The sequence below is a fragment of the Eutrigla gurnardus genome (genome assembly GCF_963514095.1).
Source record: "Eutrigla gurnardus genome assembly, chromosome: 10".
Classification (NCBI taxonomy): Eukaryota; Metazoa; Chordata; class Actinopteri; order Perciformes; family Triglidae; genus Eutrigla; species Eutrigla gurnardus.
This window is the reverse complement of record NC_139924.1, coordinates 5,169,806-5,190,460: the sequence shown is the minus strand read 5'-3', so window position 1 is coordinate 5,190,460 and position 20,655 is coordinate 5,169,806. Positions and strand designations below refer to the sequence as shown.

Sequence of the window (20,655 nt, the reverse complement as noted above, 5' to 3'; positions counted from 1 at the left end):
AGACTGATATATACCCTCTAATCTCCACTGGTGGGCTGGTAAAGACTCAATTATTCTGTCTGAAAATCAAGAGATGAGCTATCACAGGAATGCCAATCCCAACCCACAAATGTGTACTGAATATTTTTATTTTCTTAAATGAACTGCATGATATCTCTACAAAGCATCACTGCCCAAAAACTCTTTCAAATGTAAACTGTTCCTCTATAACTATTCAGTGAGATCCAGCTTGTAAAAGGTTTATGCTCCGGCAACTTCAGCTGACATTACTCAAGACACCGTTACATGACCTTAACAGGGGGGTGTTAAAATGAAAAAACAGTCTGATCTTCACATTGATCAGTTTTAGTATCAGTCAGTGTTTTTTCACATTATATAATATCTAAGAGTCAGATGAATTTTGGAAAGTCAGCTGGAGACACGTTTTTAGAGTAAATGTGAACTTAATTAGCTATCAAGGGACCATCGTTAACTTCATTAATTACATCTGTGTTATGCTGGTAAAAATGGCCACTGTGAAAAGGGCCCACTGGCTGTTTGCTGCCGACTGTTTTAAAAATAATGTTTTTGTCTGGCCGTAACAAAACACAAACTTTACTTTAATTCAATATCCAGAGAATTTCACCATCAACCAGATGTCGAGCTGAGATCAGTGGTTTACGGGAAGCGTGTACCCTCTTTATATGAAAACAAGCCTCCACATGGTCTTGCAGATTCCCAAAAATTGTTCTGAGTCACGTTCGAGTGTGTGTGTGTTTATGTGTGTGAGTGTGAGAGAGAGGGTGTTTGAGTGTGTGGGGATGCTATGTACCATTTGGCAGATTGAGACAACAGCTAGTAGGAAGGAAGAGAAGTGAGGCCAGCGAGAAGCTATGGAGTGTTTCCATACGGGACATCAACAGATTCTGTTGTAATAATAGTGATGAGCACTATAGCAGGTGTCCGTATTATACTTGTTTTGAAGGTGCCTGGCAAAAAATGTTACAATCGTCTTCCTTTTATATGATGTGTTTTATTGGGTTCACTCACAGCATGGAAACACCAAAAGACACGTTATAAACTCAAAATCAAAATCAAGCGTCATTCAGTCAATCAAGCAAAACACCTCAATTGAACACTTTTAACTTTTGACTTTCCTCTGTCCGGTGGCCCTTCCGTCCCCTCAGCCCCCTTCCAGTCTTGCTTTTGCCAAAGCAACAGCACAATAACATAAATCATAGGTCTGTTTGTAGCCAGAATGAGAAAAACAAGCCTAAGAGCATCTGTTCCTCCCTCTCAAAACACACAAACACACACAGTCATGCACACAAGCAAACAGCAGCCTGACAGCAGCCTTGAGCTGTCAGCACAGGGGCCTGAATCCTGCATCAAGTTATTTTTACACATATTGACAGGCAGGGAGGGACTGACTTCAGTGTCGTGCGGTCCAGATGGGAGACGGAAGAAAGGGTGAAATCGTTCTGGAAAAGGCAGATGGAGCTAGAACCGGAAATGAAACGTGCAGAAATGAGCAAACAGGCCGTTATGATGAAGGACGGAGATATTCCAAAAAGCAGCTTCACCATCTTAGAGTGGATAACAGAGGTCATGGTATGAAGACCACTAGCCGGTCGCCTTGAATAAAGGGTGTAGACTTACTGTGCTACAGTAACAGGTTGGACATTGGTCGCTTTTAAGAGACTTTGTCAGAGGGTGGACATCAGGAGCAGGACTACGACGATGCCATTCAGCCATTATAATGTAGAGGTCCGTAACACCAAATAAGTTTAATTATTACTATGTATAATTATACTTTTCAATCAAACAAACGAGAGCAATGAGTACCAGCCAATGAGAGGCAGAGTAGGGCCGGTCATGCCTTCACCATAGCAGGATTCGTAATTGAGCATGCAGGAACGTGCCAACGTGACCGTCCGATGTATGGGGTCAGTTCAGTCTCATCAATAATGAATGCACAGAGAAGGATTCACAAATGTATTTTGTGATTCATATATAAATGACTCTCCACAAATACATTACACAAATGGATATCGGTATGTAAGAATGTAAAATAAATCCATAAACAAAAATAAGGTTCACAAACACATTTGTGATGGCTGAAAACGAGGGAGGCATCTGATTGGCTACAGAGAGTTCCTTGTTGAAAAAATGCATTCGTGAATCCAGCCAATCAGGAGAGTCTAAAAAGTCCACACATAAATACAGACCAGTTCACACACAAACGCTAACAAGTTCACAAATTTTAACAGTTTGTTTATAAATGGAACAACATCCAAATACATTTCTGCTGAAAATTTCTAATATTTTTTTAATTCATATATTTCTGGATTTATATTACATTTATTTAAAACAAGACACATTCGTGTGTGGATCAGAAATGTGTTTGTGAACCGTATGTTCATTTATGGATTTATTTTACATGTTTACATACTGAATTTGTGAGAAGAGTCATGAATAACAAAATACATTTGTGAATCCTTCTCTGTGGGGCCATCACTTGAATCACTCTCATTAGCATAAATACCTTTTTCCCTCTTCAGCTAAACCCAGGTGTGACTGAATGAGGAGCCAGATCAGCTGCACAAACATTCATGATGTTGTCCTGTTTCCCCTCTTTGACCCCCCTTGACTCAGACCACCACGGAGACTCTGGCAAGCTTCACCTGAGAGTTTACAGTCCCTCTGAACTCGGAATCAAAAGTATTCTTCAAGTCAGATAAAAAAAAAAAGAAAAGAAAAGAAATGTAGATATTCTCCAGTCTAAAATAAAATGCACGGATTCAAGTGTGCGTGTTTATCTTGGTGGAAACCTGTCATGGCTTCCTGAGTGACAACCTGGGAATTGTTTCTGTCAAAAGAATTAGAGAAATTCTAAGAAACCTCCAGCTGTGAAATAGAGTAATATGGCGAGTTTATTAGCGAGCAGGGATGTGCAGGTAGTGCAGTAAAGAGGGTGATATTGTCTGGGAAAAAACGATTGCAACAACAATTTCTGGAGCAGAATGCAGAAACCAGTAATATTAAATGGACAGTATCCTCTATGGCAGTGGTCCATTTCTCTTTTTCCCTCTCTTTCCAGCTCTGTCGGCCTCTAGGTGGGAATGTGACCAGTCTCTGGGGAGGAGGAACTAGTGCCAGGACCGCCACTTCCTACATGGCGGTTCTCAGGGAAGCCGCAGGGCTGGGAACAGGAAACTCCCCAAAACACATCACAGACAGGCGGAAATGAATATTTAAAGAAATGAAGTGTGTGTGTGTGTGTGTGTGTGTGTGTGTGTGTGTGTGTGTGTGTGTGTGTGTGTGTGTGTGTGTGTGTGTGTGTGTGTGTGTGTGTGTCTTGGTAGGTAGGGTGTAAGGAGGAGAGAGAAGAGACAGGAAGAGAATTACCTTTTTTTGTAAAGAGCTATACAGTGGACAGTAGCCAAAACAAGTTATGGCTGCAAAGAAAGAGAGACCAAAAGGAAAGAGAGAAAAACAGATGGAGGAATTAAAAGCAAGGAGGAATGGGAGTTTTGCACAGGTGGGATGGACGGATGGGTGGCTCCGTGGATGGAAAATCTCTTTGTCCTTCGTTCTCCCCCCTTCTTCTTCCAATGACGTGGCGGTGGATTTGCGGTGCCTTCTTCTGGTCAATGCCCACACACAGGTGTTCAGCCATCAGATCCTACTCCCATGTTTATATCTCCCAAGGTTCACCCTCTGTTTTCATAATGTTTCAAAAGGGAAATTGTTTTTTTATTATTTTATTGGGAAACCAGTGACATGTGGTTTGGACATATGGTAACTATCACAGCTGCTTTAGGACCTGAGGAGGATAAAAGATGCGTAGGAGGATGCAAAAGAAGAGAAAGGTGGAGAGGAGGATGGTACGAGAGAGGAAGGGCTGGAAAGTCTAAAAAAAATTAACAATTTCCAGAAATAGTAAGCACAGGAGGGACTCATTTTGGAAACAGACATAACCTAATGTTATTACTTTACCATAGCAGAATGACCAAGCTAATGTGAGGCTTCAGCACTCAAAGTTCAACTACACAAATTTGATTCCATCATAGTTTATAGTCATACTTTTTAGTACCATTCCCTTTCTTTTTCTTCCAATCGCTCCTCTGCAGGAGGAATCAAAAAGGTGAACGTATCCTTTAAGATGTGTCTGTATTTGCTGTTCATTGGCCCACTGTGGCTAAATTAAACTGCCCCTTATTGACACCGAAGCTCTTTATTCTCTTTTTGGGCCCTCAGCCCTGACCAGACTGTCTGTCTCTCACTTCACTTTCTCTGCTCACCAGAAAGGGTGACGTTTTAGAAGTCCGAGGAGGAACAGGAACAAGGTCACAAGTCAATTAAACAGCCTCTCCAAAAGCTTTTTGCTTCACACAATTGCCTTTAACTTTAAGCTCCCCTTGTATGCAGCAAATAACTTTGAGGCGAAGTATCCCAAAGTAGTTTCCCCTTTTTTTAATAGGACTAGCCCAGGCCGTTGCAGAAGAAGTCATGGAAAAACTATCACAGCATTGCAGGCGTTTTCTTTTCATGAGGCGACAGACTTTAAGCACCTAAGGGTCCTGGGACATCAAGACACTGCACTGTGGGTGTCCATAAGGTTTCAGGATTAAAGTAGATGCACTCAGGGAATGAATCAGTCTCCAATTACTAAGCGAACACGTCACATTAATTTTCTCTTTATTGACTTCAAATTGCAAGAGGGGTCAGATGTATCAAACACCTTTTTCTGCTGTCAATTAGGCATAATGAGGCTAATGTCACTGTTATCTGGGAATTTTTAAATGAGGAAATGTGGTTTATGATGAGTCAAATAGAATCTGAAAAATAGATGAACAGTACTATCCTTTTGGCCACCTCTGACATATTTACAGAAATGTTCATTAATATGTAGTGTCCCTGTTAAATATAGAAATATTCATGGATATTTGTTACGAATAGTTATTTTCAATGGAGTTTCTGCTCATTTAAAACGTTCAGTAATTCAAATAAGAGTGCTACTCTGTCCATGTGAACGCATGTCTATAATCGCACAAGTGCACATTGACAGGAAGTCATTGACATTTGAGTTGGTTTCATGCAGAAGATCAACTGATTTACGAAGATCAGGCACAATCTCCTGTAGTCTGCCGCTGACATCCCCGTAGAGCTGAGGAAAGAGGAAAAACTAGAAGTCAAAGTAACTGCAATCCTCCTCAAAGCCACATCTCCAGATTTATTACTGATCAGGGAAAAGAGAACGAGGCCTCCGTGTGTTCGCCACAGGGAGTGTGAGGCTGCCTTCGCTGTTTACCTGTCCACCTGTCCACCTGTCAGAGAACAAGACTATGCAGCAGTCAATTGTGTGAAAATGGCATATAACGGAGAGATAAAGTACCTTATTTAAATTATGGTGGGTGAGCAGACATAAAAGAACTCTTGTTGGGGGCTTTGGTGTCTGGTTTTGCCTTCAATCTCTGACTTAAATCGTATGTTTGGATCATTTCGTAGCTTCCTCCGCTCTCCTTCTCATCTCCTCTTCTCACTCTGCTGCAGACTGCAAACTCAGTGTTAGTAGCTACTGTTGCTAATAAATACAGACGGCCTTCAGCCTTTATCCAGACCAGGACTCTCAGGAGAGCTGCACGAAAAACAAATGGCTTGTTTCAATGATGACAACTCACATGATGAAAAAATACGGCTTATGCACTGATCTAGTCTCCACTGAGTTAAAACAAATTGTGTTAGGAACCAGCTCCATGTGTGTACTGGCTTTATACTTTACATACTTGAAAGTCAGGCTGCAGGGAAAAGCATCATGGGAACTGCTCTGTAAAAGCCTGTGAGCTGCGTCCTGTCCTCCTCATGTCAGGAGGATGTCGAGAGGCTGAACAGAATCACATCCAATCTGGCCAAGGACGACCTGCTGGGAAGGTCCTCGCTTAATTTGTCTTCCTACTGCTCTGGGATTGGCTCTTTGCCATGTTTTAAAGTGAATTCGAACAGTCAAAATGTCTCTCTGTCTCTCCTCCATCTCTCACTGTCGGTACATAGCGGAGAAGACAAGTGGTACAAAGGACGAAGCTGGTTGTCTTTAAATTTGGCAATGAGGATATTGACAATGTCAGAGCTGCCAGTCATTGCATTAAAGCTAAACTAAACTGAGAAATTATAATGGATTCATTTTCTCAGCAAGAGAACTTTGCCCATTCTGCTCAGTTCATCGGCCGCTGGCAATTTAAACCTTTGGTGCAGAGAATGTCCTGACAGCTGCTTTAGTGGGCCTTTAAAAAACACATGCATACTGTAAAATATCAGATAGATGATGTATATGAAATGTCACTCTTTGTCCATTCAATGGAATTATTTAATCAATAATTAATTTACTAGCTTTTACTTCCAAACATATCACATGGTCTTCATCAGTAGATGGACATTGCTCAGTTGCCATATGGATCGATTGAAATGTAAGTTTAGTTGCTGAAAACGTAACATGCATTATGGGGATGTGCTAAAAAAAAATATGGGTGAAATATAAGCAGTACTGAGCTCTCATCAAAAGTAAAAAAAAAAAAAAGTTTTGTCAAACTTAGTTTAGTCTTACTCAAGAATTCCCTTTGATCCTCATTGTCAGCGGGGTTTCCCCTCAATAATAGCTATAACCCCAAACATCACACCAAAAATACCAGTAGCCTAAAACATTAGTAACCAACCAAGTGTTGGTTACTAATCATGAGTGTCCTTTGAGACATTTAAACATCTTTAAATCCCTGTTTATCTCAGTCTGTTTCTGAGTGTAATGAAACACTTGATAGGACAGCGTGGAGATGAGTCATCTTCACTTCCCCTAAGCGGTTAGTTAGCAGGCACATCAGGCTCTCAAGGAGACAGACAGTCAAGAACCTAATCATAAAGGGAAGGATCATGACACCATTAAATGTGGTTTTATAAATGCTCCTTCATTAAGAGATTGTAATTTGAGTTAAAAAATAAATAAATAAATAAAGACAAACTGCAACAAGCTCCAGATTAAGTCTGAGGTCTGTGCTGCCATCTGCTGTTGGTGTGTTTCAGCACATTATGAGAATTGAATGAAATTCATTCAAATAAGTGGAAAAGATGTCATCTGTCAGGTGTAAGTTTTATGAGCAGCGTGCTTGGTTTCTGAAAATTGAGAGACAGAGAGAGCATAAACAAATATTTTAACGCAAGGTGTTTACACAGTGAGGACCGTTCAAAAGCAAACAGTAAAGGCTTGTCAACAGAGGTAGATAAAGGACATTTACATAGACAATTATCCCGCAGTGTACATGCAAAACACGTTTGCAACTAAATGGCCTGTGGGCTGGCAATCGGGGACTGAGGCGTAATGAGCAAAGCTAACGGGACTCATCCCACCCTTATACAATGGGTGCAACGCCCATGTGTGTATTTATTTATTTAATTTAATTATGAAAGCCTGTAAGTGCACCGCATGCTGCTGGTGCCCTAATCTCATGTGAGCCTGATATTTGCAATTATAAAGCAAATAACGCCCACCTTCTGACATTGGGTCTGTAAGGGATGAATTTGTTTCCCAGTCCACCCCTGGTCTTTTTTGGTTTTTAATGGTGGCTGGCATCCAAAATCCTCTTATTAAAAAATCTCCTTGCTGCATCGATCATTATGTCAATGTCAAACATCACCTGATCTAATCGATCTTCCCCATAGCTTCTTGTCTCGCACCAAATCTTCTACTTCCTCATGCTTATGTCTTCTCAGATCTAACACTGATTATTTCCATCTCCTTTACTCTAAATGGGTTAGTTTCAAATCCCTTTGCAGACACATCTCTGGTTCTTTCTCACGTCTCAGAGGAGACAGGTGTCAGCAATCAACAAATTACTGCCTGGCTCATATAAAAGCAGTATTCTGTGTTTCAGTGTGTACCTGTTGTCTCATCCTGAAGGAAGTGCTGGATACAGGTGAGTGCTCATGTGAGGTGGGGGTGGTTTGGCCTCAGGAGGAATCATTTCAATTGTTGTATTGTAGATTATAAGATGGTGTTGGCTCTAATGTTTAAACATAAGGTGCTGATTTTAGTCATATGATCCCAGATTATAAAGGATGTTCTCGTTAGAGATGAAATATATAGTAAATTGACTTGAAATTGCCCTAAATATTTCTCTCAACCCAGATGAAAGATGTCTGGCCGTGGGAAGAAAGCCGTGGCCAAACAAAAAACTTCAGTTTCCAGGTCTGCCAGAGCAGGGATCTCTTTCCCAGTGGGCCGCATCCACAGGCTGCTCAGGAAGGGCCACTATGCTAACCGGATTGGCAACGGTGCTGCAGTCTACTTAGCAGCTGTCCTGGAGTATCTCTGTGCTGAAATCGTGGAGCTAGCAGGAAACGCCTGTCGTGACAACAAAAAGCATCGCATTGCTCCCCGCCATATCTTGTTGGCAGTGAAAAATGATGAAGAGCTCAACAAACTGCTGGCAGGGGTCACGATCAGTGACGGCGGTGTCATCCCGAATATCCAGGCAAGCCTTCTACCCAAGAAGACAAAGGTGTCGAAGGATGACAGTACAGCTAAAGATGTTCCGTCTCAAGAGTTTTAACTGACCATGTTTTGCAAAATTTATATTAAAGTGATTGTTTTTTTTTTTTAAAAAAGTGCGTATCTTTTTAATTTGCTTGGGTCTTCTGGGGAAATGCTCTACTTGAGCTTGACGTGTCTTTAAGAGGCAACTTGCTAAATTGACATTTCATACTATGCTTCTTGCAGAGTTAAGTGACTTAACTAAAATGCTTATAGCGACACCGTCGTTTGAAATCTAAGAATTCTGAACGGTTGACCTGGCAAGGCTGTTGGGATGCTTCCTTGTATCGAGGGTTGTCCATATGTTTGAATGAACCTGTCTGACCGAAATGTCTTTGTATGCCTATAATTCCAAACACATTCTGTATGTACTGATGCTCCATTCAGTCCAATATGAGCCTTTAAAGTCCTGATTTCAACTCTGCTTGTCGGCAGCATGTGAACAGATACAGCCCCTGTATAGTACAACTCTGTACCTCAAGCGTTTGTGCTACAACTGCAGATAAGCAAACGTAAATGACGACCATGCAGTGGTTAACTGGCTCGTAAAAGACAAACTCGCTGAATGTGTCTGTAGTGCGTGAATTATTTCCAAACTTGGAAAAGCTCCTCTCCAACTAAAAGGACTAGGGCTCAAACCTCACTCAGGCCAAGCATGCATGTTCGTACTTGATTCTACCTGCAAATGGCTAGCAGAAGATTGGAAATGCAATAATGAAATTCTACAGTATCTACAAGTGTTTTGATATTCTTGACTTTGGGATTTGTTCAACACATATTTTGGATACGAATAATTACAGTAAGTAAGCAACACTATTCATTTACTATTCTATACTTAATATTCCTCCAACCCTTCCGAATATGACGCTATTTATGCGATTTGATTTTTAGCAACGTTCTGTAACACGCCGTCTGTTGAACGTACCCCTGTGGGTAACGACGTGCTGACGTAAGACGTGTGAACAACAAACAGTTGTCGGACTTCAACAAGCTAGCGAATGGTAACGCAAGACAAAACAGGTACACCGTAGCTCGCCCGGATAGAGAGACAGTTACGAAACCTGTGCAGTCGGAACGTCTTTATAATCTCATAATAATTATCGCTGTTAGTAGCGGAAGTTGTAGCCTCGGCGCGGCTCTGAAGCGCTAACGTTTAGCCATTGAAACATGCTCATTGCTCGGAGTGTGACGCCTGTTTTTTTTCTGGTTGCCGCTGGTCGGGGGTTGTGATGCGAGCCGAGCAGCACGACGGAGGGTGAGACGAGATCCACAGCCGGATAATATTTTTATTGACGGGGAAGAATGGACTTTGTCGCGGAGAAACAGACGGGCTCACGCAAAGAAGCTGGCACGCGACTGGATACAGGCCTGGACGACATTGTTGGGCAACAACTTTAGCAAGCTAGCTAACGTTAGCTCGCTCAAATTCATGCAAATGAATTGGTTTGGTGTCGGGGCAGTCAGCTCACTCTAATGGAGGCACCCTGAGTGACTTGTTCCGTTTCAATTGACTGTCCTGGTCCTCTTCTATACTGCTGGCAATGTGCTAACGACCAGCGAGCATTTCGTCGGATCTGGCGGTTGCCTGCCTGGCTGATAGTTGGAACAAAGTTGCCTGGTTTGGCATATGCATAATTGCTGAAACATCTACCTTTTTCCACGTAGGCATCACATATTTCTTGCATTAATATTTGTGTGAAATTGCACTTTAATTATAAGGATGCACCAAAATCACTTGTGACTTGGGGCTTTGTGAAAAACGCATTTAAATCACTCCAAATACAACAACTAGTTTAAGTATAGGTAAAGGTTTTCTGATTGCACTTGAATATAATTTGGTCAGTAAAGGACCTAGGTAGGTGGACATTTTACGTATATTTCTGTGAGACAAGGCCCAGAGACAGGCTTATCCATGTCACTTGGTTCCTAGTTACTGTTTAACCCAACACCCAGGCTGTCTGGCACAGTTAAAGACTTAAGTTTCACTGGAAATTAAAACATGAATATCGAAGAGCAGTGTCTAGATTTGAGCAATGTCAAGACAAAAAGCAATGGTGATGATCACAACACCACAAACAACATGGAAGGGGTCATCCCCCGGATCTCTGAACTGATGACGGACGGTAACACAGAAAAACAAAATATTGTTCCCACAGAGGCCTCCGAAACGTACCTGATGCCTCAGCCCTCTGACAACCTTCAGGCAGCTGAGGAGGATAACCACCAGCCACAAGACACACTGGAAATTGATGAGGTCAATGGAAATAGAAAGAGCACTGCTCAAGACAGCGTAGTGAATCCCACTGACCTCCCACTGATCTTTTCTAATGATGAGGAGCACAAGGACAATATTGGGGGGGACAAAATGAAGGAAGATAAGGACACTGATCCAGCAACGTTTGTTGTGGAAGAAGGGGATGATGGTGGGGACATGGACATAGGTGTGGATCTGAGTCTCGACGAGAGTGGGGTGTTGGAGGCTGAACTTACAAATGTCAGATCATTCTCAGACAATACTTTAGACTCGGAGTCCGCGTGTCAGGATGTCCCGGTTGGCAGCACGGCAGAGAGCCCGTCAGATGCAAGCCAAACAAGCAGCACAGAAGCGTCTGCCACGGACCCGGCCGGACTGTACCCTACGGTGGAGGAGGGGGACGACAAAAACAAACCAACTGGCAAAAGGGTGACGTTTCCCTCAGATGAGGCTATTATCTCTGGAGCAGTGGAGCCGAAGGACCCCTGGAGACACGGTAATACTGTGTGTTTGTTTCTGCATGCCTGCGTGTGTGAATGACTTTATATTTATTCTACTTGTCTATTGTGCCTGTATAAACATGTCAGTTTAACATGGCTCACCAAGATTTGTCTGCATAAGACTTTTAACAGCATTTTTCTCTAGCTCCATATGTAAAATGCTGTTCACTCTATTCAGATTAGGTTTAAAATGACAGTAATGGTCCATTTTCTATGTGTAGTTGGTAAAAACGTGACTGATGGATGTATGTTGGCAGTGATGCCTGAGAGGTGTGTCGATTGTGACAGCTTTTTTTAGGAATGTTCTTTTGTGTGAACTCCTCATCTCTTGCACGCATTAGTCCCAAGACAGCACCTGAGCCCAGGCCCCTTTGTCAAACACAAGTTAATTTCTTACTTTAAATAGTTAAATAAATAACATCAAGGCTTAGTCTAGGTCCCCCCCTCCCCCGGCAGCCAAAGAACACCTATATATCTAAATATGTGCGGTTTTTCATATTGTGAGTGGATACCACCACTCCTTGAGGTGTGCCATTTTACGTCTGTCCGTTCCTGTTTGTTCAGTGCCAAAAGGAAGCTCATGCAGGATATGGCACTGCCTTAACTGAGCTAAAGGTACCCAACCTTTAATATTACAACAAAATAAAAAGTTACTTTTTCATATTTTTCACCATTTTCCCTGTAGTCATATGAATGTATTTGATCATAGATGCCGCATATTTAAGATAAAACTTTAGAAAGCCACATGCATTGTCACTTTAATTGATTGCTATTTATGTAGATTAGTGTGCCTGCACAAATGAACATAATCAATAATATATAATATCAACATTTTGTTATTATTCTTTTATTTAGAATTTAAATTCAACTTTATTTTCTTTGCGTGGACTGTGGTCCAATACATTTAAATGCAGTTTTAATAGAACAATTAATGGCTTTCAATTACTGTGTATTGATTCTTGTGGAATTGTAAGTCAAGTTTAATAATACTGATAATCTGACATTTCTGGGTCTTTTTATTTATTTTTTTATTCTATTTTTCTATGGTTTTTCAGTGTAGTTCCTCTTATGCAGAGTTATACTTATTTAGTATACAGTAGTGTCATGTTGTATTCTTGTTTGGGATCAACGGGCAAGTCCTCTATGATCTGACCACGACACTCTGGTGTGGACAATTGGCATCGTTGAATAAGCGGACCTGCAGACAGAGTGTGACAACTGGTGTTTGCTCACAGTAGCCTACTGTGATGGCGGTCGACATAATTACACAGTTGATTGCAGTCTGAGAAGATGCCAAATCGGTTTATTTTATACACTGCTGACTAGGGCTGCAGCTATCAAATTTTTTTGTAGTCGAGTGATTTACCGATTATTCGGATAAAAAATTAACATTGTATATAGTTCTCATATGCACTGTTAATTTCTTAACACATTCGGTCAATGACTATAAACAGGAATAAAGATGAGAAAAAAATAAAGCTAAAGATAAATGAGGATTTTTTTCTTTTATAAATCTCAACACAAAAAAGAAATCAAAATAACCTAAATTGTTTACAAATAAACTTAAAATGCTCATCTTGGGTGATATTATAAGCACTGTTAAATGTTATTATCATGTCTGACTCCTCACTGCTTCGGTTTGGGGCTGCCTGACGTGGAGGGGAGGGGAGGGGGGTGCTGCTCGGACCAGCATGCACCTGTCCCGGTACCGGTTGTGTTTCTGGTGCTTTTTAACGATTCTGAACGACGACGCTCCGGCAGTAAAGGCAGCGTTCCCAGCCTGGCTCTGCCGTACTGCATAATGTCAGCTGCCTGCGGTGAACCGGAGACCGGATCAAACGACCGGTTCTTAAAACTACACCCGACCAGACCGCCCGGTTCGCGACACTGGCTCGGATGGAGACGCATGAGACAGGACCGGTATGTTACGGTGTGAGGGGAGACAGTGAGACAGGACTGGTGTCTTACGGCGCGAGGGGAGACAGGTGTTACGTGCACGGCAACTTTCTGTAGGTAAAAAACGATCAACAGTTGTCTTCATTTTTGACGCTCAAGTCACTACGCCTGATTACTTTACAAACATTTGAGTGAAGAAGAGACCGGGGTCTGAGCCAATCAGAGACCTAGGCCCGCCCCTACTCGGCCTCTCATTGACTCAGACCGTGGTGATTCATCTCTGTATGCAGTGGGGAAAAAAACAACGCTGCACACAAACAGACCCGCTAAATGTTGCAACCAAAGAACATATTTACTTCACTGAGTTTTGGTTGCATGTGCGCCCTAAATGGTCACTCCGGAGCCCTGGCTTCCTCAAGAACGGCCCGTGTGGAACAATGATCCCTGCTGAGCAGCCGCATAATGCCGAGATAGGAATTCAACGAAGCTTCGAGGCAGAGTTTTTGCCTCAAGCATTTTTTAGAATCGAGTTACTCGAATAACTCAAGTAATCGTTTCAGCCCTACTGCTGACTTTACAGTGTCTTTGCAACCTGTATTGTTTTAAGGGTAGGCCAGAGAGAGTAGCTTTTTCATGGCGTATAAAACCAAAAATGTAGGCCAGACCAAGGCAGGGGTCAGTGATGCGAGATGTCCAGATGGAGGAGGGGGAGTAGAAAGAAGCAAAAAAGCAAAGGTTAATATGCATGGACAGTAATGCCTCATGTTCAGCTGAATATAAATTGTTCTATTAACACCCCCTGCAATTGGTCAGAGGGCCGCTCAGAAAGACACATTTATACTCACACATTCAGCCGCATTATACTGTAATTTATATTCTACCCCAAAAATAATTGACACATTTGTTGCATCCAGGAACTTGACTGTTGTCACATAACCCTGTTGCCTTTTTCTGATGTTTGTGCATCAGTTTGCAGTGCACCTGCCAGGCAGCCAGCCTGATGATAAATTTGCCGTGAAATATCTTAAGCCAAACTCCACAGGGGCTAAGTACAACCTGGTTAGCCAAGATTTTTGGGCTGTTATGAAACATTTGTCACTGCAAACAGTCAAATTTCTGGATGACTAATGATCTTATCTCAGTACATTTATCATTTAGTTTATTTAAGTTCCAAAGGTCAAACTGATTGTGCTGTTGATATAGTGGCAGGCAGACCGTTGATGGCGGTGAAGTTAATCAACTGATACAGTGTTCAGTTTTTAATCTAGGAAAATATATACTAATACCATTGTACATTAATAAAACAGTGTTAAGTCTAATGGATCAGATGAATATAATCATTTGAGGTCCCAAAACTCTTAATGTTTTGTTAGGATTGCTATGTTAGGATTTGTATTTTGTCATATATATATATTCAATTCAAATTTTACATTGACAGTCATCATGATTCTTGCACTGGTTTTACATTATACTTATTAATCTTCTTACATTTGCATTACCTCCATTTGCACATACTCTATTTTAGTGACTGATCTCTGTAGTAGTTCTGTTGGCTATCACATCACTTCACTCATGTGTTTTAATTCTTATGTTTTATTTTTGTGTGTATTAATGTTTTTGTATGTGTCTACCAGATTCCTACGTTTCTCTCAGTATCAATACCGTTTCTTTCTATCTAAGTATGATGGTATTGAGATCAGGTGGAAGTCATTTTGTTTTGATATATTGCATACATGCCTACATTGCAAAAAGTTAGCTATGCAATTTGATTCAGAAAACAAATCTCTTTGATCGACGTGGCAAACATGAAGTATTCCTAGCAACCAGTACTGTAGCATCTGTATCAATTTTTAAAAATGTCATAGAGGGGAGACGCATCCACCAGGATCCCTGCATCAAAACAATGCAGAGGAATGTGTTTCTGGGGGCCTAGAGATAAGGATACTGAGATATTACCTCTGATCCAGAAGAAAGTAGCAGATGGATGCTTTCAAAAGCCTATCAGACATCAAAACACTGCATAACGGTTTACAGAATCAGGATTTTATCAGGAAGTATGGAAAGTTATCATGGCGACAATTGCATTGTTCGTTACGACAATCGCAAAGTGAACCATAGAAATGCAACATTCATGTTACCGAGAATGTTCTACTATTCAACATATTGAGGATCTTGAAGTGTCACTGTTTTGACAACTTGGTCTGCTATCTGATTTCTTGAAATAGATCTGATTTTATCAAGCTCATTCAGGTAGTGGCAGTTTAGCCTGTTGTGTCTTTTAAACGTTGACAGCAAATACGTGTTAAATGTTAATGAGTCACCCAACCACTGTTTGATAACATCTTTTTCTTTTTTTGCAACTGACAAAGCCTGATAATTACTATATACTGTATGTCACTTATGTATTCAATTTGGAAATTGCTTCTTGTGTGATGTTTTCAAAATTTGGGAAACAATTCTACTTTTCTATTTTTTGTGTTACTAGTGAAATCTTTGAATGTTTGTCGTTCACATGGATATATTTTCCTTTGTCCTGTTCCTGCCGTCTTGTCATTAGACATGCTTGCACATGGGACAGGTTACCTGAATGTGTGTATGTGTGCGTCTGTGTTTCTGAGGCCAAAGTAAATTGAAAGTATCCAAACCACCACTTCAGGCCCTTCATTTTTCACTTTGTTAGAAGCACTGTGTCGCAATAGCTTTATCATCCATGCAAACCCTTTATCTGCAGATCTAGTGTCAGGTTTTCTGCGTCTCTGTCTTATGTCGTCTGCCAGAAACATAACAGCAAAGTGAGCCTGAGCTCACAGAGCCTGGAGCTTCGTCCATGCACAGTGTGAGTCTCTCCTGTAAGAGCAGGGGGGAGAATTTGTTGGATGGGTATTGAATGTTTGCAAAGCAGGGGTTAGAAAGTTGTCATTCAAATTAACACCTGAGGTTCAGGAGGGAACAGAGAGGTGAACAATGGTAGTCAGATGGGGGATGGGGTGTCATATTTCCATTTATTCTTCTTTTCGCTGCACTCCGTTTTGTGGCATCAGCTAGCATGAAATGTGTGGAGTTACACTAAAAGGACCAGATTGTACTCAAATGTAATATTGTCGACAGTGGTAAGAAATATCAATGTTAGATTATATCTTTCTTAGAGCTCTTTTTTTCCTTTCTTTACCTCTCTCCCTGTCGAGACTTGCGAGACTGTTCTTTCCCTCCAGGCCTGGGCAAATACTACATCATATCCTGAGATTCCTGAACTTCCCAACATGCTGCGTTGCTTCCCGTGCTCCCTTCACTTCTCCTCCCCTGTTTCGCCCTCCTCCCTGGCCGGTCACTTCAGTCTAGCTGCAGCTTGGGCTGATATCAGTTAAGCACGTTGTTACAAAATCTCTGGAAACATGTGCTACGTCATTTATTTTATTAGACTTATCAGCCACTGCAAACACTCTTAAATGCAGAGCGGTTGTTTTTGTTAAGCCATGGTGCAAGATGGTTTTTCACAGCAACCGTTGAGAATGATAGAGCACACCAGAGTACTATAACATTAATGTAATACAGCTTTGTGTACAAATATGTAAAAGCCTACTTCCTTCACATTAATGACCATTAATCCTGCAAGCAGCCAAACTCTTTGGCCGACGTGCAGCTCTGTCTCATGTCATCAGACCCGAGGCCCACTTGGCACCAGGTTATTAGAGGCTCTGTGACCCATGAAAAGTTATGTGTCATGGCTGTGAACCAACTTACATAGTGATAAGCAAAGCTTTCAGTGAACAGAATGGACAAAGGCTTTGAAAACCTAGAAGCTAGTTCAGTTTGCGTTAGAGGCAGACCAACACCGGGTATTCTGGGCCTCTGTGATATTTTTTTTGTCTGTGATACGGTCATACCTGCTGATAATATCATCCCTGTAGCATAGCTCTGGTTTGTACATTAATTTATCCAGCATTTCTGCCTGTCTGTGATACACATCCACCTTTTGTTTAAAATCTGTTTGTCTGGGTTTTTTTAATAAACCCTGGCATTTAACCATGTGTCTGTCTGCACTGTAGCCCTATACGTGATCTTTTTTTACCAAACAATCTGGGGATTGTTTGTAAATGGTAGAATAGACATATTACATACCACTCTCTATGAAATCCATCAGCTTTTAGCTGGAGTCAAGTGACAAATCTTCCTAGACATTGCACAAAAAACCTGTGCTGATACAGCATGATTTATGTTAGGTAAATGGGCTTAAGTTGTGGTTTTAACCTCATCATCTGCTTTAAGCAGATGGCGGCTTCCTTCTAAAACTTGAACTTGTTTCTCTTTGTGTTGACACACTGCTGCCGTCTTGTCACCCAGACTGGTCGAGGCACACTGCAGTAGCGACACAATCCCTGCCTCTCTGCCACACCTCTGATCAGCCAGGCGGCCAACTGTCATGTGTGAATGACGCTGCTGTCACCATCCATAGCACTGCAGTGTGAGATGGCAGAGAGTGGGACTGGAGACAGGCAGAGGGGGGCTATTTTGAACACTGGCACTTGCATGTTAAGTAGGAGCTGGTAACACGTTGGTGTGCCACCCACAACATACTCGCATCTATCTCTGGATGGTTGCTCACAGGTTTGGCATGCTATTTTATAAATTGTTGTCGTGTGTATTCTTCATGTTTTCACTTTAGACTAAGCCAGCTAAATTACAAAAATATGTTTACACAACAGGAAAAGGACTCAACCTTTGTTCTGCTTCTTCCGTCTCTCTGTGATTACCTTTAAACTTGTAAACAACCTAACTGCAGTTTGTGGTGCTGTGGATTTGTGTTGCGTTATACTGACGGGTGTATTTTTTATCAATGATGATTGGCTAAATTACACCTTGACACCTAGACTGCAGTATTTTTAGTGAGGTGTACCTAATAGACTCGGCTGAAACACAGTGGATTCTTGGACACCTGGCCTCCATGTGTTCCTGAGTGTTCTGTGTTCAATCTTCTATGTTGGAGCACCTTTTTCTGAAGTGCTGGCTGGGAATAATTTCCTCTTGAAGCATGTTACCTGTCAACACTGGTTTCCTCTGTTATGACCTTTTAAAGTGATAAATGTTTTCTGAGATGATCAATTCAAGGTTACTTTCCACAGACCTCATGCTTTCTAAAGTATTTAGCATTCCGACGTCTCAGTGGACTAATCCTTCCAGAGGATTGGTCGTCGGTTGTCGCAGGGTTGTATTAGCTGCTAAAACAATTTGTCCAACAATAAAGTAGGTCGGTCAAAAGGCCGACTACCTTTTCTGACTGTAACTCTGTGCTGAGACCCCCACTGTCCATGCAACTCCAGACTATGTGTGCAGACAGCAGGTCAGGTGTTTATCTACAGTAGCCGCTACAATCTTTACTACATACACATTCACCGCCAAAATATTTCTTAAGCTCTCCACATACAGAGTGTGCTGTGTGATAGTGAAAACCAGACCAGACTGTGCAGACGAGTGTAAACAGAAGAAATTCAGGGTGTTATGCAACTTTAATGTTTCCAATGAAATCCTCTTTGTGCCAAGGCTTTCCGTCATCAGTTTGTTTGTCTCTGCAAATGTGTTACTCTGCACACGTGCTAACGCTTGTCTTTGATTGTTTCCTCCTTGTTGTTGGAGTGCGGGGAGACAGCGCATCGCCGGAGGACTGTGTGTTTGTTTCTTGTCAGCTAGACAAAGAATGCGAGTGAGTGAGTGAAGGCACAAAGATGGCAAGGCAATGGTGGCCATTTTTTTCCTGTTTGAATTGTGCCATGAATTACACATATGCTATTTGTCAACTTAAAAGAGAAATATGTAATAAGAACAAATACACATTCCATGTAAGTGACTGCTTTCGTTGAAGCTATGATGCCCGTGTGTTTTTTGTACCGGCTTGTAGCATTTCTCACACTAACAATGGGTCTTGCTTGTTCTTTCACCTCGTGGCTGATAAAGAGTCTGGATAAAACACATCGGGAAAGATAACATTAGATTTGGGATGTAACATAACTAAAGTACCTAACTAGCTACCAAGCCAAGGTTACGATCATTCAATCAATCAATCAATCAACTTTAATTGCCAGACTCATGGTCCATTAAAAGACACATACAAATCCAAACAGTAACACATACACAGACAACACAGAAAAAGGCAGTTATGCCAGTGTTTCCACATGGGTGACTGGTATCTCAGTCCAGGATTTGCCAACAGCATAATGATAAAGTTACATGAACCATTCAGTCTGCAAATAGATTTGCACATCAAATGTCTCAACAGTGCATGAAATGTGTTTACTTCTTCTATACAAAATAGGTCACTTGCACTGCTCCACCTTGGTTTTTTGAGCAGTATACGCAACCCATCATTATAGGCAACTTGGAGTTTCTGGAGGCTAGACTTTTTCAACTTGACCCACAAGGGGGCAGTATACAGAGGAGTGCAGTATGCCTTAAACGGGCTTATCTTTACATTATCTGAGCACCATTAACATTTCTTAACCAGCATGTTAGCTTGTGCATATAACATGAGGCGCTGCCGTAAGATGTCGTCATCATCACACATTTGATCTGTGATGATGTGTCCCATATATTTTTTTGTGGCTTACAGTTAATGTTTGCCCTGCCAGGTAAAAAGATGTAAAGATTAGTCCCTTATCTCCTTTTGTTTTACAAATTAAAACAACACTCTTTTCCTCCATTGTATTTGACACCATACTCGGTACATATATTCAGCATCTGTTGAAACCCAGCACTGCTAGGAGAAAAGATAGCTAAATCATCAGCATACATTAGATGGTTTACCAAGGTGTTGCCAACCATGCATCCTGGTTTACAGTCCCTTAACTGGTCAGATAGATCATTCATGTAAATATTAAAGAGGGCTGGTCATAGTAGCCCCCCCTGACGAACGCCAAATGGTGTAGAGACTGCATCCTCCCATTTGACCTGAATGCTTTGCTCGCATACCAATATGTCAGGATCCTAATAATGCTGTTGGGCACACCTCTTTGACTCAGCTTTGAGAATAACTTGTTATGATTGATTCTGTCAAAAGCCTTCAAAGCATGAATAAAACCAATCAAGACTGTAGAGTTCTGTCTTCTATACATTTCAACCACTTCCTTCAGGGCATAGATGCATAGATCAGTACTATCCTTAGTCTTCAAGCCAAACTGGTTGTCTGTGGTATCAATATAAAAACTTAGTCTTTCCAACACTGGCTAGAGCAATTGGTCTATAATTATCCAAGCTCCCCACCTTGCCCGCTTTGTCCTTGATGACAGGCACCAAGGTAACAGACAACATGGAGTCCGGCAATAGACCATGAGTCATAAAGCCAGTAAAACAATGCAAGAAGAGCTGCAGCCAGCCCTCGGACTTGCAAAGTTAAGGTGCTCTGCAGTGATCTGATCTAGACCACTTGCTTTGTTATCAGCTAGCTGTGTAATTGA

At 41.5% G+C, this 20,655-nt stretch overlaps 2 protein-coding genes across 2 annotated transcripts in view; both read left to right on the top strand.

Moving 5' to 3' along the window:
• Positions 1-8,162: 8,162 nt before the first annotated feature.
• h2af1al (H2A histone family member 1a like) lies at positions 8,163-8,579 on the top strand (the record flags this gene model as incomplete). Its single annotated transcript, XM_084019442.1, has 1 exon — positions 8,163-8,579. The coding sequence occupies one exon, from the start codon at positions 8,163-8,165 to the stop codon at positions 8,577-8,579; it is 417 nt and encodes a 138-aa protein (XP_083875568.1).
• Positions 8,580-9,537: 958 nt separating this feature from the next.
• ppp1r37 (protein phosphatase 1, regulatory subunit 37) overlaps positions 9,538-20,655 on the top strand; it is a 37,864-nt gene continuing 26,746 nt past the window's right edge. The window contains exon 1 of the mRNA XM_084019196.1: positions 9,538-11,310. Within this exon, the coding sequence (XP_083875322.1) occupies positions 10,560-11,310 (751 nt within the window). The 5' untranslated portion in view covers positions 9,538-10,559. The remainder of the gene's footprint in view (positions 11,311-20,655) is intronic.